Source organism: Hylaeus volcanicus, unplaced genomic scaffold (assembly GCF_026283585.1).
Source record: "Hylaeus volcanicus isolate JK05 unplaced genomic scaffold, UHH_iyHylVolc1.0_haploid 12237, whole genome shotgun sequence".
NCBI classification, from domain to species: Eukaryota; Metazoa; Arthropoda; class Insecta; order Hymenoptera; family Colletidae; genus Hylaeus; species Hylaeus volcanicus.
Window position 1 is genome coordinate 2,568,943 of NW_026533172.1, and position 15,060 is coordinate 2,584,002.

Genomic DNA, 15,060 nt, shown 5'->3' on the forward strand with positions numbered 1-15,060 from the left:
ATCAAACTAAAAGAATAAATAAGCTAAAAATCACTTCGAATCACATCCCTTACTTTAGCTTTCCGAATGACTGTGTTGTGATAAAACCAAAAGCATCTTCAGCGGTCAAAACAGACGTTACGACATTCATATATGTCTCTGCAGATGCCGCTCCCTCTTCCACGTCGTCATGATTTTTTGACTTTGTTGACGAAGCTTGTGTGGAAGCTTTAACGATTTCTGCAAAAAATAATTCGGATGGTCCAATTAAATTCCAAAGTTCTTCCAAGCTTAATAGACTTTAAAACAAAATTACAAACATATTTCAAATACAGCTGCTATCAACTCCACTTTACCCTTCCATATGAAAATACGCGCATAGGTTGAAAAAATTATAAGATGTAGGTAACGGGTAGGGATTATACGCTAACACGTTAGTCTAATGAGAATCTGAATTTGAAAAAAAAGAAAATCTTAGTAGAAAAAACAATCATACTGCATTGTTATCCCGTGACGATAAGTGTCCAGAACTCATGTTTTTCTCGGTTTGAGATAACAAGAATTTAAAACACTAGATAAAACAAATGATTACAAGCGGACTATTGTTTAAAGCGTACAAAAATAATTTTTTCTTTGGGGACTAATTCTAGGAGAACATCAAGGAGTGAATGGCGAACAACACAGAGATAGTGTGCTGTATAGAGTAGAACAATCATAACAACACGATTTACACAAAGCTGGAAATTCACAATTGTTTTTTCCAGATGAACCACCAAACCGCGGGCAACTAGACATTTTGTATTTGGATGAGAACTATCGTCTTGCAACTTTTCAATCACAGTTGACTTCCAACAACCGCAGGAATGGTGATCGTATGAATTGGATATAAAGGCTTGTAGGCAAACGTGGAGTTTAGAGTAGCCTAAAGTATTTTCGCTTTCTAGGTTGTAAACAGGTAGAGTAAAGACATCTTTAGTTCTTAATCTGACGTAAAACTTCATTAGAGGCAATTGATCCCGGGTTTTGCAAAAACCAACATGATCCAGTTGTGAGCAAGGAATGTTTGCAATTATCTCAACTAAACTAAGTATACCACTTTTCTCAACAACATCTAATACGTGAAAAATACGTTGTTGGTATCGCGAGAAATCAAAAGCTTTTGATTGTATACTAGATCGACTATGAGAAGAAGTAGTTGATAAAGATTGGGTATTCTTTGAAGTTTCTAAACTTGGTATCAAGGAACGAGTCAATTGATCGGATAATTCTGTAGCATATTCCATACTCCAGCGTAAAGCCTCTAGAAATGAAATATGAATTTGTGTATTCATCAATAAGACGTGCGGATCTGACTGTTTGGATGTCGTGCTGCTAAAGTTGTTGGCTATCTTTCCAAGAGGCTTCGTTAAACTTTTTGTAGCAGATTCGTTTTTGCGTGACTCACTTGGATACCATAAGTCACTACTGCACCCGTCTCCTGAAAGCGAATTAGTTTTGTTGCTACCATTTAAATGTTTATTACATTGATCAAAAACATCGCGTAAAAATTCTAATGCTTGATGACTCGTTATTCGGAAGAACAGAATGGCATTCAGGAATTCAATGAAAGCTACTACTAACTTGTCAATAGCATTATCTAGAGCTTCGTTAATTAGTCGGTCCCAAACATTTGAAGACTTTGTGTTTAAAATAAAATCACACAAAACAGACTTCCAACGAGGAGCTATATTTGAAGTCCATAACGAAGGAGACCACTCTTGTCTTTCTACTTGTGTTACTAATAAGAACTGTCTAGGAGGATCATAAAATTTCCATTCAAATAAATTTGAATCGACTGGAAGTTGTTGAAGTAATTCTGCATAGGATGAGGCCTGCATTTTGTTAACTTATTTTATGCATACACTGACATTTATAGCTATTGTACTTTAATTTTTAAATAAAAGTTATTCGAGAGATTTTCTTTTATTGAAAATAAAGTCATTGTAATAATTTGAGGTTAAAATTTTTTATCATGATAAAACAAGAGCAATCTTTACACCATTTTCTTTGTTTACTCGACTGATAAAATAGAATGTAAAACGCCTTCACAATTTTTTTAGCGAAACCAATTGAAAGATATGAACAACATGATATACGCTTGTAATTTAATAGGTTCTAGAGTTTTGCTTTACTACCTATCAACAAATTTAGCCGCAACAAGCGTGACTCTTAACGTTTTCATACAGTTCTGACACAGTTATTATGTAAGAGGAAATTTTATTTAAGTTTCACTCAAACCTAAACGCAATTTATGAAAGTGAAATGATCCAAAGGTTTTAACCTTACTGACACTAATCTTTGGGTAAAATTTACTTTTTTATATTAGGATACTTTGAAAAACAAATCAAACAGAAACAAGATTTGTTACATTCTGTCTTAGTTTTCACATAACGAAATGCGATTTATTTTTAACCTTGTATTGTAAGGTAGAACCTTCGATTTGTCCGTTTAAAAAAAAAATGTATAATAATTTTTCTAGTTCAATGTCTTAAGTATGGTCAGTTGACAAAGTTGATTATTGGTAAATCATTCTCATTTGTTTTATATACTTTTATCCAATCTAATAAAAAGAAAATTGAATGACGAAATCGGTTAACCTGTGTGCTTTATAAACCTTTTCATGTTCACTTTACCCTTTTAAAATCTTTTTTTTTAAAAAATCACAAAAAAAGAATTGTTGTAGTTTGTTATTATTCTACATATTTCACACAAAATTGTCATTAGCATGACACTAAAACTAAACAACAAATCATTTTTTACTGACAAAAGTAAAGATAGGATTTGGACTCCATTGTAAAACCAATCTTTTTCTTCTTTTTTTTAAGTCAAGTGTTTTACAAAAGTATCAGAACATTTTGTATGTTTTAGTTTCTATAGTAAATCAAGAATTGTTTTTGAGGAAGAAAAAAAAGTGCTAAAAAAGGATACACCATTTTCAACCTGAATGACTAGCTGGTCGAGAAAGGTTTCATTTTTTATTTCCGAAACACAAACACAAACTAAAAAGTGACATTTGAATTCGTGTAGGAAGCAACACACGTATCTGATGATAAATTTTAGAATGAAAAAAAATGCTTTTAACGTGAAGACAAGCCATACCAAGTTTTTTAAAGAAACATGGATCGTCTAAAGTGTCCAAAAAAAATGGGTTTGAAATGGTGTCGGCATATATAGTGTGAACTTTAACAAAAAACTAAAATGATGAAATAGTTCTATTTTTTCTTTTTCCATTTTACAAGTTTGTGTTTATCATACTTGTTTCAAATTCGTAGGGGAAACAGGATATTCATTCTCCTCAATTAATGCAAATATTTTTAAACGACTTGAAGTAATATATCCATATACAGAAATTTCAGGAAGTAAATAATTTTCTTCTTCATCAGTCGATTTTGAAATGGTTTCATTAAAGTTGACTGAGTTTCCTACAATAGGAAAACTTAAGCCGTTCATCACACCAAGTGCCGGGCATAAGTAACCCAAGTAGGGGTCTTGATGAAGAAGGAAAAACGAGACTTGTGGATTACACGGATACTAATTTTACTCTTACCGCCTACCGACTCATTACTAGGATTACCTACGATAATGAATACAAAACATGTTGAGTCAAATTTTTAAACGCTGACAAAAATGTTTTTTTTTTTTAATTTCTACCTAATGCTTCTACTATATCAAGTGCTGCATACGAAGCCATTTGATACTGCAGTTCATTTTTTTCCCCATATTGACGAATACATAAAGGTTGATTCTACATAGATACGAAGAACAAATTAAGAGCGTGTAAACAAGTATAGTATTAGCAGTCATTTGATCGTTAGAAAATCATGTTCGTTATTATTTTAACAATAGCTGTTTGTTAAAACTAAGATTTATTTTTTTTATAAATGTTGAATTTAAATTCGCTGAAATTCTACAAAGGTACCATACCAGTTTTCCTATCAAACTAATACACCGAATCGTCATGAAATTATTTTCGCGTTAAAGTATTCATGTTATCAGGTATTAAAGACACAACATGCAGTGTTGTAATAAACATGCTTGCTTAATAAAATCGAGGCAAAAAGGTTCTTATCTCTTTAAAGTTTTTATGGATACAAGTATTGTAATGAAGATTAAACAATTTTTTCTATACATGCTGATGAATTAAAAACTTTTTCTGTAATGTACAATAGAAAAGGTAATAAATCAGGTTCATGCTTCAATCAGGGAGGCTGAGAGTATGATTCACTATGATAACATGTTCGTAAGAGCTAAAGTCACTAAGAAACATTCCATCGTTAAAATGGATCTGTTCATGCAATGTCGTTACCATAAAAAAAAAATAATTTCATCTAAGATTGCTCTAAACACAAATTTTAATAAAAGCCTCTTCATGGGTAATATAAAAAAAAGATTAAAATCTATTACTTTGTATAAAAACTTTACTACACTAAAAAATTCGACAAGATTGTTCAATGCATGACACTGTTCATCATACTTATGTAAACTCTTATCTTGAGTACTGTCTGATCTACAGTAAGACTTTTGATTCAATTCCTACAAAACGCCTAATTCTAATATAGAATAAGGTTATTTGAGGTCTTACATTAACTAGGGATGTCTACTACTATTCATACGTTTTCTAAATTGGCCTTCATTTATTAACAACGAGATTCAGTAGAAAAAGTGTAAATGTCAGCTATTTTTATTTTTTCCCTAGCTGTTATACTTCAAAACATTTTTAAGGAGGTATCTATAAGCTATCATTTAGGTTTAAATGGGTCACATCCTTTTTCATCAAGTAGAATTCCACAAGCTGAATCCAATTTAACTTTGTCATCTCACACACATATCAGGGAAAGCGTACCGCAATGTATCTTTTTCATGAGTTGTAATAGAGAAAACATGGCAAATCCTTTTTGGAAAATCATTTCTAAAACTAATAGTTTAGGATACATTCTTATGGGAGATAATATTTATGGTAAGGGATGGTCTAAAAAACTATTTTTTCACTTGGTCAATACTTGATTGTACAGGGGATTCCACTGACTTGCAAAAAGGCATTCTTTTAGGCATTTTAAAGTCGTTTTTATTTCATCCTATCAGAAGCTTTTATTCATTAGTTCATCGAACTGAAAATTTGTTTTCTCCCACAAATCCAGAGATGCTCAAATCGTCTTATGAAACATTTCAATTCAATTTAGAATTTCAAAATATTCTTCAATTACCAAACTTTCAATTTATTGTGGGTAGGATTTCAATGTTGTTTGATTGTCTATTTTTTCAGCGTATCATAGTCAAAAGTTAGCTAATTCAACTCCACATTTAACACATTAGGTACATGGGATGATCATGATTATGGAATTAATGATGGTGACAAAACATACATTTATAAAAAAGAATCGAAAAAACTTTTTTTGGATTTTTTTAACGCATCGAACGATGACCCACGTCGAGCCGATGATTATCAAGGTGTTTATAGTGTTAAGTATATTGACTTACCCGTATTCGGTCTAAATCAGTCATTAAATATCTCGATCATTTGCCTTGATGCAAGGTACTCTACTTTTGACTCAACTTGTAGTACTTTTCATTTGATGAACAACATTATGGTGTACAACCCTTGTGTCTCTTCATGATCTGTTCTTTTTAGATATAATAAAGACCCATGGTCTTATGAACGCAGTTTAGGCGATTTTCTTGGAACACAACAATGGGAATGGCTAACTTTAATCTTATCAGAATCCAAAGCTGACGTTCATCTTATCATAAGCAGTATTCAAGTCCTTCATAAGCATAGGTAGATACATAGTATTTTCGTTTTTTTTTGCAAATCAGTGTTTTTGTGTATGCTGCTTGCTCAATAGAAAGATTACCGAATCATGGGATAAGTTTCCCACAGCTAAAAAACGTCTTTTAAATCTTCTTTTACAAAAGAAAACTCGCAATGTTTTTTTTCTTTCTGGTAAAAAGTTTGAATTCTACTAGCATTTCAATAGTCCTTACTTCTCTAGTTTTCATACTTTCAAAACCTCCTTGCGTCTCCTTTCACCGCATATTGCATACACGTGTATTGTAACTGCTCTTTCCTCTTCTTTTAACTCGAAATAACTGAAATTTTAAGAGTAATTCTGTTCTTTAGTTGTTAATGTGAACCAAGCATGCGGATTCAAGGTGTCTGTGAAATAAAAATCATTCTTCTTTTTTTGTAGGAGATGTTCATTTTGCTGAAATAACGTCAACCACATGTATCCCGTGGAATCTGAAAACAAATACAACGTATCCTTTCGAGGTGACTCTTTGGGAAATCACTTCTTCGAGTCAGTTGATTTTATGAAACATATCCACTTTGACTTTATTATATATTTATTTTAGGTTTAACGCATTCTATAGGACTTCTCCCTTATAATTTTGGATTCCTACTTGATTTTTATTTTCGTTGGATCAATCGTTCAAATCAAGTCCAAGCTACTACGCTTGAGTCTCATGTAAGTGTTTTTTCTTTTTATTTTTTGTTCTACAGGCTACCCTTTTTCTTCTCTAGATGTTTTCAGGTCTTAATATTGGTTCACTCCATGCTAAGTGGAATGATAAGTTTAAGGCGATCACACTCAACTATGAAATTCTTGATCAAGCAGGGCGGTCTGTACTGAATGCCCAATTTGTACTATCGAGTGTGCATCAAATTTGGGCTCAAAAAATAGTTCATGATATTCACTTATCTCAAGAAAACTCTATACTTTCAAACGCCTCTCTTTTGTCTTCACTGGATTGGGACTGTGGGCCGAAAGAGAATCCTTCTTATGCACCACCACATATGCGCTCGACTATATATCTCTTCATTCTTGTCATTTCCATATGTTACTCATCAGTGTTCATTTGTATTTTAATTTCCTCACTACGCATTATTTTAATAAAGCTTGAAAAAAGAAAATTAGCTAAACAACATGGTAACAAGTTGGACGTGTAAAAAAAATGCCATTTTTGCTTCACATAATTTCCTTACACCCACGTTTCCCTTTAAACTCAAAATGTTCCTTTGACGTTTGCATATGCTCCACTCATTTTAGATTATAAGAGCGCAGTGTTAACTCGTTTTTGTTAAAACGTCATATTGTTCGACTAGAGTATGAGTCGCGTTACCACTCTTAAATAAAAATAAAGAAAATGTGAAAACATGCCTTGTAACAACTCGAGTTAGTTAAAAAAAAATTCGCTATTGAAAACACGCGTTAAAACAATTCTAGTAAAATTGAAACCAATGTACTTCTTTTTTTTGTATGAAGAACAAAATTCACCAGATTTTAAAGTCCATAATGTTTGCTTTCTAGTGACTAAACAAAAAAAAAGCTTGTTTTTTTTTCTTTTGCGTCATCGTAGAGTCTTAAAAAAAACCCTTCTTCTCTTTTAATGGACAAATATCTAAGCTGTTGACTTAAAATACTAGTCTCTGACAGCACTCACATTCATAAACACCTCTTGATCACCTGTGGTTTCTCTTTACACGTCTCAAGTCATTTATTCTCTACCCTTTTGAAATCTCGGGTCCTTATAAAGCGAGCATCGTGTCACAGACGCTCTTATATCTGTTGATACCAATCTCAACATGATGAGAACCATTGAAACAGACTCGTAAGTAAAACAATAACAAGTATCTTGTCAAGGCAAGTGTAATTTTTTTTTGTTTGAAAAAAAGTTATGACAAACTAATTCAATTTGGCATTTTATAAAATTTGCATTTCTACCCATTATGGATAAAACAAACACTCTTCAACTTGATTCAATTCAAAGCAATGCTTCACGCATTTTAATAAAAAAAGATACCCTTGTTACTGATCCAAATACAAGTAGAGAGAATGGGTTACAGCCCGTGTCAAAAGATTTACACACCACTGACACCTTGCCCATGCTCAAGAATGATACATTAGTACCAATGTTGGAAGAAAAAAACGGCTTAGCACAAACAATGCAAATCCACGATGACGTATTCCAAGAACCGCCAAAATTGGAGAATCAAAAAAAAAAAAACGCTGACGTGCCTATAAAAACAATAGAAAACTCTTTGGATAGAGAATCGAGTGACGACGTCAAAATTAATGTGTTGACTAACATGTAGAGGAAGATATTACAAACAAGGTTTTCATTTGATTTTTATAGGATGCTTGCATGGTCACTAGCGGTTCACCGTGTGGAAAATGGTTTAAAAATGAATCAACATTTTGAAAATTTTTTTAAAGACATTGTTAAACATGAAGAAGCTTCTTGTCGTTCTTTGAAAAATCTTTGTTTAAATTTCACAGCTTTAGCGGAAAAGGAAAATAAGTAAGCGATGTTTAGATTCTGTTGTCAACCAGTATTTTCTATTGCATTTTGTACTTTAGAAATTGGCTCGATACTGTTGTCGTTTTATCGCGAAATATGTTACATCGGTAGGCGTCTTCCCTTCTCCTATCCCACTGTTGACTAGAAACATTTATTTTACTCCAAGTTTCTGCGTACAACGACCTTATAATACTACTCTGAGTGTGTTGTGTATCATTTGAACAGATCGGAACAAGCACATGACCTTGCTAAAAATATACAACAGGATGTTCTGGATTCAACTTTGTCTTTAACAAACCGTAACAATGGGCGCGCGTTACAACAAGTCAGTACTCATGCCACTAGGCTTTTCTTTATGTTTTTGTGTAGATTGTTGCACATTGCACACTTTTAGATACAGAATTGAGAACAATATTGAAGCAGTACTCAGAGGTAAAGTATTTGAATAAATCCTAACATCGCTGCCCTCTCTTTTTATGTCTGGTAGATTCATAACACTTTTCTTAAAACCAAAGAATCCATTCAACTATTGTCCACGAAATTTCAAGTGTTACGATATAAATGTCGACAAAATCCCTTTGATCGTATTAATTTAGCGACGAGGTAGCCTATCTTCAACCATTGAAAGTTTTCCTGTGTTTTCAAGTTCTTGTTACCAGGCTTTTAAAACGAATTCAAGAGTTCTATTCGTTAGAGAAGAGTCTCGAAAGGCATAGAGAAGCTTCAAAGCAGGCAAAATATGAATATGAAATCAGGATGCGTCATATACTGAATTCGTTAAGGGATATCGAAGTTAAGAGAAATTCAAGTTTAAAAGACGCCATAGGAAAATATATGGTTTACCAAACGAGTACTTTACGAAATATGCAATACGACATGGATGTTACGATTCAGGTCAATAAAACGATGACCATTGACGCTCGTTTTTCAACTGTGATGCATGTCTAACACCAATGGTTTTGTCATTCTATCTAGTCAATAACACAAATACCTCAAAACAACGTTTTGGAAGGCCTTTTGGAAAGCACAGTCCAGGAAAAAGAAAACCAGGAGATGTCAAAAAACAGTCATAAGACTGTAAACAGCGTACGTGATTTTTTTAGAATTTCGTTTAAAAAGTTTCCCACAATAAACACTGTTTTGTAGTTAACAAATGTCAAATTAGATGCGTGTGGAACTCAAACAAGCAACGTACCACATTTACCCAATTCAAATAATTTTCATACATTACTTCAAAATGCGACACAGATTGAAAACGACATTGATGCTATTTCTCTACTCAACCCAATTGAAAAAGTTTCTCGCGTCGCTTGCGATTTTTTGAAAAACAATCCATTGAACGTAGCTTTACAAACAGCTGTGGTACTGTTTTTGACGTCTTACGGCCTAAGTTTGATAAAAGTGAAAAATACCCATTGTTTTATACAAGAATCACTTATCCTCTTCTTCCATGTCTAATAAATTTTATCCGTATACTTTTCATACCCTTGAAGATCCACTTTCTATAACAAATGAAGATTTAACAAAAATAAACCATGTACGTTTTTCATGAATAAACAACTTATTGATAATTCTATAAGCTGTATTGCATTCTCAATAAGACTATAAAAACAATGGAGGCGCAAACCTTATCTATCAAGCCTGATTTTTTGACCCCGATAGCTACCCGATTAGAGCTTTGTGACCATTATCACCAGTAAACAAGTCTTTTTACTTTTCAATGTCCTATGCAATGTTTATTTTTAGGTTATTTGAGCGTATCTGGAACGCACACACACAAGAGGATTTTCATTCAATTTATGAGAACGTAGACCAGTTTAAAAATGTTGCCTTTTATCCCAGCCATAGACAAGCTTTCGTGAACGAACTTTCCAACTTTTATCTCACCGAGCGGTATCTTTTACCTTCCTCGTAACTTTTGTTATCACAAAAAAGAATTCTAATTTAAATATGGGTGTGATTCACTACTTTTAGAGAGTCACTTAGCCTTCTTGGCGTTTTAACAAACATTTTGCTTTCTATCTGTGATCACCATTGGGATCTTGATACTGCACGCGCTTTAATGATCTTATGCCAAGTATTCTACACAAAATCTTCTTTCAACCATGAGACGGAGTTGAAAATCCTTGCGACTCATTGTGGAAATAGTCAACTGTCGCAGACAATAACAAAGACACCCACAAAACGTACGATATACAAATAGTAAAATTTTTATTTGACAGTTGTTTCATGTTTTCAAAGCATTCAATTTGAAAACTCACGAGGAGAAATTGAACGTTCCTGTTTCATTCAACCTGACGTCGGAGGACGACCCTTTAAATGAAATGTTTGAAAAACGGGTTGAAGAATCATTCCGGATTCAACCTATTGACAAAAAAAACACTACAATATATCTTTACGTAATGAAACTAGACAAAAAGAGTGTATTTATACTGTCATACTTTTTTAGAGTCTTGTGTACAAGTCGAACATATGGAATCGGGTTCGTTTTTGGAAAGAATGCTTGATTCTAACGATAGCAGAAATACATCAGGCGCGGTGGATTGAAGAAAATAACAAGACCTTTATAAATGACACGGAACCTAACAGAATACTAAAACAACCTTCACACGACTCGGATGAGTCTATCCTTTGTGACACAAACGACACTCAACCCTTCACGTATCGTTTCCCCCCATTAAGCATGCTTCTGCAGTTACAACAAAATTTCGGTACTGTTGAATCTTTGTCCTTTGCTCTTTTGACACACTTCTTAAAACGTGCCACTGTAACCTGAACTCTTTCATCTAAACATTTTATTTGTAGGGGTCTGTATGTTGTTATATGGTATACTGGAGTCTCATGTTATCAATTTAATAGAAAATGTTGAAAAAGTATTAAATCTTCCGTCCCATTTCACAAAATCTCTTTTAGTAAGAACAATTAAAAATTTTTTTTTTTTTGTCCTCACCGTCTTCAATTCTCATTTGTTTATGACTCTAGGAGTCTGTGGAAACCTACAATCAACGCCTTTCACAGGCAGACTCACCCTGTAAGTTTCCTCCTTTCGCCCCGCAAACCTCATGGCATATTAATTAAGTCAAATTGATCAACTTACATCATTTCCGTCCTTAACGAACGCTTTTAAAAATACCTTGATGTTTTTAAATCCTTTCATAACCGTTTCAAAAGTTGCGTTTGCATTTTTAAAACCTGTTCATTTCATTCAAATGTGGTCTCATTTCATTTGTGTCACTACATAAAAAAAACTATTTTGGTACAGTAAAATGTTTCGTAAACGACAGCACTCTATGACTGCTTATGATAAACGCAATCATTATATTGAAACCTTCGTGTCCCAAAAAACAACGGCTTATTCCCCATTTCAATGAATACTTTGATTTAAACACTATGAACAATTATTCTTTACACGTGCTTAGCAACACATTGCTTTATCTTCAGATAATTCGAAGCCAATTTAAAAAAATCAGTGCATTCTTACTATACGGTTTTCCTGAGAAGTGCGTATTTTTCTTTGAAGTGTTTGTAACTCCTTTGTAAGATTTTCTCTCTCAATTTTTGTCAAAGGCTTCTGATAATGCGTAACGGGAAAATAGAAGAAACACTTTTTAAACAAAGCGGTCACTCAATACCCTGTGTTCAATTTCATGTTGAAAATATTTTTTTTTCTCTTTTTCAATGGGACTCAGTCGCGACCTTCTCGAAAGACTTGTCGAAGGTAGAGCGTCGTGGAATAATTTCTTGTTATCAGGGGAAAAACCAAGCAGTAAGTCTTCCATAACGAATGTTTTAGGAAGAGAGAGGTGATGTGGAAGAACCGACTCTATCGATGAAATAGAAAATAACAAATAGTTAAATTCTTAATTTTTAACCAAGATACAAAATCGTTGTCAAAACGAGTGCGTAGGAACACACGGAATGAGTACATCTACTACATTTTGTTTATTATTGACACTTTCATACAAGCGGCTTTTCTAGGCACAGTTAAGTCGGTATGTATTTTACTCACAATAACTCTCCATTAATCCTAAAAGCCTACCATAGTGTGTAATGCATGTACCCAAGTAACTATCGCGAACAAACTGTTCTGATAACGTGAACTGCATAGTTTGTTTCCTTCTAAAACGACTATAGATTTTTTTTAAATAAATAGTGCAGCTACCTACGTTGGCTTGTCAATTGAAGGGTGTTGAGGAGACGTACTCGTTTTAAACATAGTCGGGTGAGTCGGGCTTACGTAAATGAAAAAAGCACTAACATACTCTGGAAATCTAAAGTGGAACGTTAAAAAAAAATATTTGATGACAAAAATGTACCCAACGTTAACGCAAGTGTTTTGACGGTGGGAGAAACAGCGAATTCCGTCAATTTCAATTCGTCGTAATGACATTAACATTTTGTCCAATTTTTTTTGCGATTCTACACTCTGAAACACTCATTACAAATATAACAAAATATTGCTCTGCAACATGCAGTTTTTAAATAGAAAATTTCTCAACTAGTTTTGCTCTTTACCCAATTTCTCCGTGATTCACTATTCTCTGTAAAACAGTCATGAAAATACTCAATCTTCGACTTAGCAAAAAATAAATTTAAATCTAGATTATTTTTCCATTTATTTAAAAAAAAACCGTTTAAAAGAACGTCTACTAAATGCATCATACATTGTCCACATTTTGTTTCAACGTCAATGACGTACTTTCAAGGTAAGAAAATGAAGATACGACTGTAGTACCTAGACACTCCCATAACTTATTTTGAGGGCTCTGTGTGCCTTTCTTGAAAGGACCTGCTATGTTTAAATAATTTTATTTTTTTTAAATGTTAGGAAAGTTTTAAAAACAACATTTCGTACTTTTGTTTTTCTCATTAGACCTAATAGGAGATAATTTCAAGAAACCTTCAGGGCAATTGATAACCGTCTCATGATGTGACTGTTCACTTTTTAGTAGTGTGTTGCCTAAACCAAAAATTGAATGAACCACTTGATCCTCAAAAAAAGATCTACGAATATCTTCAATTGTCGCCAATCCACAACTACTGACATCCGCTCGTTTGAAGGCTATATACAATAAAGAAACATGCTTTAAAATCTTGGCGCTATGTGGACCGGCTAGATTCTCATGCACGTGACCGTCGTTAGTCAAATCGCAACGACCATTTTCAAATATCGGTGCTTTTTCAACAGTAGTTTTGTGATACAAAAAAAGAAAAAACTGAGAAACAACACACCTATCATCTTATAGCAGTGCTTACCATTTGAATTAAAATCATGTACGCCTTTCGAATGCAAAAAATCTTTTAGTTCAGTTCTAAAACATCAAGTTTTCTGTTATCTTGTTAAATAATCAATTCCTTAGAACATGATTTTTCATAATTTAAAACGCACCGTTTAGAAAAAGTATCATCCATTTCGGTAAAAGATAAAAGGCACTTTGTTATGTGAAAAACATTTTTGACATATTCTCAAAGATTCCGGGCCATTCTCAATGTGCTACGTCTTTTATGGTCCAATTTTTTTACGCTGCGAACACCACCTTATTTCGTAAAAAACAACATTTTTGTTTTGCTTTTCTCAAATCTTAAAACAATAATTTCTATTATTTATTAAACACTTTGAAAACGTAACATTTTGAATTTTGCAACTACTACCATAGTCTGTGGTGTCCCAACCGAAAAAACCAAATTTCGCCATTTCATACAATTCCTTTACATTACTAGCACATTATTGTACTGTTCAAAAAGCAATGCATCTCATCAAAACTGTTTTCTTCAATCCATGAATTCCGGTTTTCTTTCAATATAAAAATGTATCGGTATTTTTTTTAATTTTTCTTTTTGCTTAAAAAAATCCCCATATCATTTTTCTTCGTGAATACAAAAATACAGAGAATTACACCTTACTTTTATGATTAAATGTTACTATTATACAGTTTTTAAAAATACAGACGCATATTGAAATACCTTACATTCAACACAAAATACAACATAGACACCTTTCACCTTACTTAAACTGCCTTAAGTCTCCAAACTATCTAGAAAATGGACTTATTTAAAAACACTAACCCTTAGCCACAACGAGTTTTCTTGTTTTAATTAGGTTTTTTAAGAAAATCTATTCTAGTAGTAAATGAAAAGTAAACGTACCAATTTGATAATGGCTAAACATTCAAAATATAATATATGTTTAAAAAAACACAGTCAAGACGGTTTTGCATGAATATAGCGTAATATTTTTATTTGTAGCGCATGATTTGTTCAGAATCATATCAATAAATCTCCACTAAAACCTAAGTTAATAGGTAAGGGTGAACACGGGATTTCCTTGGCATTCTCATTCACAAAGAAATTATAAAAAAATTTTCTTTTAACGAAAAAATATCCGCGGGTCATTACTCTTCTCTAGCAAGTAACCTAACCCTTGTCGACTCCAACAGCATTTTGTCTTATGCATGACACACAATAGTAAACTACAAGCTATTTGAATGAACATGAAAGTTGGTACTCCCGCTTTATTACAAACATATCAATTTCTAAACTAACGCACAACGGTTATGTATTTCTTTTAGTGTAATGACACTTTTTTTTTTCATTAAATAAACATTTTTTTTTTTGTTTTTTTGGTTTATGTTCAACGTTCCCCGTTGCTTGTTGAATCTCCCGAAAAATTGAAATTATTTTTCTAATAACTATGATTTTGTTAACAAACCAGCTCACATTTATTGAAAACGCATTTTCCACTTT

At 32.9% G+C, this 15,060-nt stretch overlaps 4 protein-coding genes and 1 long non-coding RNA gene across 20 annotated transcripts; 1 reads left to right on the forward strand and 4 right to left on the reverse strand.

The window, feature by feature from the left end:
- Positions 1–469: 469 nt before the first annotated feature.
- Positions 470–1,868, reverse strand: LOC128884492 (uncharacterized). Its single transcript, XM_054137926.1, has 2 exons — positions 597–1,868; positions 470–550 (listed from the first exon to the last, which is right to left on the reverse strand). The coding sequence occupies exons 1-2, from the start codon at positions 1,854–1,856 to the stop codon at positions 470–472; spliced, it is 1,341 nt and encodes a 446-aa protein (XP_053993901.1). The 5' UTR covers positions 1,857–1,868.
- An 830-nt stretch (positions 1,869–2,698) lies between these two features.
- On the reverse strand, positions 2,699–3,961 carry LOC128884047 (uncharacterized). The gene is made up of 5 exons (XM_054137051.1): positions 3,670–3,961; positions 3,566–3,592; positions 3,274–3,506; positions 3,118–3,211; positions 2,699–3,061 (listed from the first exon to the last, which is right to left on the reverse strand). The coding sequence occupies exons 1-5, from the start codon at positions 3,707–3,709 to the stop codon at positions 3,018–3,020; spliced, it is 438 nt and encodes a 145-aa protein (XP_053993026.1). The 5' UTR covers positions 3,710–3,961; the 3' UTR covers positions 2,699–3,017.
- A 167-nt stretch (positions 3,962–4,128) lies between these two features.
- On the forward strand, positions 4,129–11,435 carry LOC128884267 (uncharacterized). Of its 7 annotated transcripts, none has more exons than XM_054137533.1 (25): positions 4,129–4,975; positions 5,031–5,243; positions 5,332–5,551; positions 5,648–5,794; positions 5,862–5,959; positions 6,207–6,314; positions 6,370–6,482; positions 6,539–8,106; positions 8,152–8,316; positions 8,376–8,423; positions 8,542–8,641; positions 8,686–8,748; positions 8,804–8,919; positions 8,976–9,210; positions 9,292–9,402; positions 9,463–9,678; positions 9,746–9,853; positions 9,918–10,012; positions 10,063–10,227; positions 10,291–10,502; positions 10,558–10,715; positions 10,766–10,798; positions 10,850–11,027; positions 11,122–11,228; positions 11,299–11,435. In XM_054137533.1, the coding sequence occupies exons 8-25, from the start codon at positions 7,745–7,747 to the stop codon at positions 11,392–11,394; spliced, it is 2,568 nt and encodes an 855-aa protein (XP_053993508.1). In that variant the 5' UTR covers positions 4,129–4,975; positions 5,031–5,243; positions 5,332–5,551; positions 5,648–5,794; positions 5,862–5,959; positions 6,207–6,314; positions 6,370–6,482; positions 6,539–7,744; the 3' UTR covers positions 11,395–11,435. The 7 variants fall into 7 exon arrangements, with proteins under 7 accessions (XP_053993508.1, XP_053993509.1, XP_053993505.1 ...); XM_054137534.1 differs by having other exon boundaries at positions 9,463–9,507; positions 9,565–9,678; positions 10,766–11,027; XM_054137530.1 differs by having other exon boundaries at positions 6,539–7,626; positions 7,691–8,106; positions 10,766–11,027.
- Positions 7,892–9,645, reverse strand: LOC128884269 (uncharacterized). 4 transcript variants are annotated; one of them, XR_008459326.1, is made up of 7 exons: positions 9,512–9,645; positions 9,407–9,451; positions 9,308–9,330; positions 9,160–9,260; positions 8,615–9,084; positions 8,105–8,564; positions 7,892–8,033 (listed from the first exon to the last, which is right to left on the reverse strand). It is a non-coding gene; the product is annotated as an uncharacterized LOC128884269 (long non-coding RNA). The 4 variants fall into 4 exon arrangements; XR_008459327.1 differs by having other exon boundaries at positions 8,615–8,924; positions 8,973–9,084; positions 9,308–9,451; XR_008459328.1 differs by having other exon boundaries at positions 8,615–8,928; positions 8,973–9,084; positions 9,308–9,451.
- A 1-nt stretch (position 11,436) lies between the features above and the next one.
- Positions 11,437–14,790, reverse strand: LOC128884268 (uncharacterized). Of its 7 annotated transcripts, none has more exons than XM_054137540.1 (10): positions 13,706–14,790; positions 13,573–13,628; positions 13,172–13,276; positions 13,016–13,108; positions 12,832–12,965; positions 12,633–12,742; positions 12,483–12,587; positions 12,356–12,444; positions 11,949–12,139; positions 11,437–11,887 (listed from the first exon to the last, which is right to left on the reverse strand). In XM_054137540.1, exons 1-10 carry the CDS (start codon positions 13,726–13,728, stop codon positions 11,783–11,785), a joined length of 1,011 nt encoding a protein of 336 aa, XP_053993515.1. In that variant the 5' UTR covers positions 13,729–14,790; the 3' UTR covers positions 11,437–11,782. The 7 variants fall into 7 exon arrangements, with proteins under 7 accessions (XP_053993515.1, XP_053993513.1, XP_053993512.1 ...); XM_054137538.1 differs by having other exon boundaries at positions 11,438–11,887; positions 12,832–12,962; positions 13,016–13,105; positions 13,172–13,492; XM_054137537.1 differs by having other exon boundaries at positions 11,438–11,887; positions 13,016–13,105; positions 13,172–13,492.
- Between the last annotated feature and the right edge of the window lie 270 nt (positions 14,791–15,060).